The 708-nt window shown below is 58.8% G+C and overlaps 1 protein-coding gene across 1 annotated transcript; it reads left to right on the top strand.

Moving 5' to 3' along the window:
• Positions 1-6: 6 nt before the first annotated feature.
• On the top strand, positions 7-623 carry SOX14 (SRY (sex determining region Y)-box 14). Its single transcript, XM_010152442.1, has one exon. It carries the CDS (start codon positions 17-19, stop codon positions 533-535), a length of 519 nt encoding a protein of 172 aa, XP_010150744.1. The 5' UTR covers positions 7-16; the 3' UTR covers positions 536-623.
• Positions 624-708: the final 85 nt, after the last annotated feature.

Here is a 708-nt window from a genome sequence, read left to right as displayed (position 1 = left end):
GCTGCGGGCGCAGCACATGAAGGAGCATCCCGACTACAAGTACAGACCCCGGCGCAAGCCCAAGAACCTGCTCAAAAAGGACAGGTATGTCTTCCCTTTGCCTTACCTCGGGGAAACCGATCCCTTAAAGGCCGCCGGGCTTCCCGTGGGGGCCACTGACTCTCTGCTGAGCTCCCCGGAGAAGGCCAGGGCTTTCCTGCCTCCCAGCTCAGCACCTTACTCCTTACTTGACCCCAGCCAGTTCAGCTCCAGCGCCATTCAGAAGATGACTGAGGTTCCTCACACCTTAGCCACCAGCACCCTGCCCTACGCCTCCACCTTGGGATACCAGAACGGGGCGTTCGGCAGCTTGAGCTGCCCCAGCCAACACACCCACACTCACCCCTCGCCAACTAACCCGGGCTATGTCGTGCCATGTAACTGTACCGCTTGGTCGGCTTCCAGTTTGCAACCTCCAGTTGCCTACATATTATTCCCGGGCATGACCAAGACTGGGATAGACCCCTATTCTTCAGCACATGCGACTGCCATGTAACACCCACCCACACCCCCAACAGGCGTGTGCGTGTGTGTGTGTCCCGCCCCGGGTGGCAGCTGGAACTTGGATTCCTTCGTGTGCATGTACATAAAAAAAAAAACCAAACCACCCTGCAGAAGCAAGTGGCCACCCGAAACAGGACACTGCTGCCCGCCACAGGGCCGGGACAG

The sequence above is a fragment of the Eurypyga helias genome, unplaced genomic scaffold (genome assembly GCF_000690775.1).
Source record: "Eurypyga helias isolate BGI_N326 unplaced genomic scaffold, ASM69077v1 scaffold33565, whole genome shotgun sequence".
In the NCBI taxonomy this organism is placed as follows: Eukaryota; Metazoa; Chordata; class Aves; order Eurypygiformes; family Eurypygidae; genus Eurypyga; species Eurypyga helias.
This window is presented reverse-complemented; position numbering and strand designations above follow the sequence as displayed.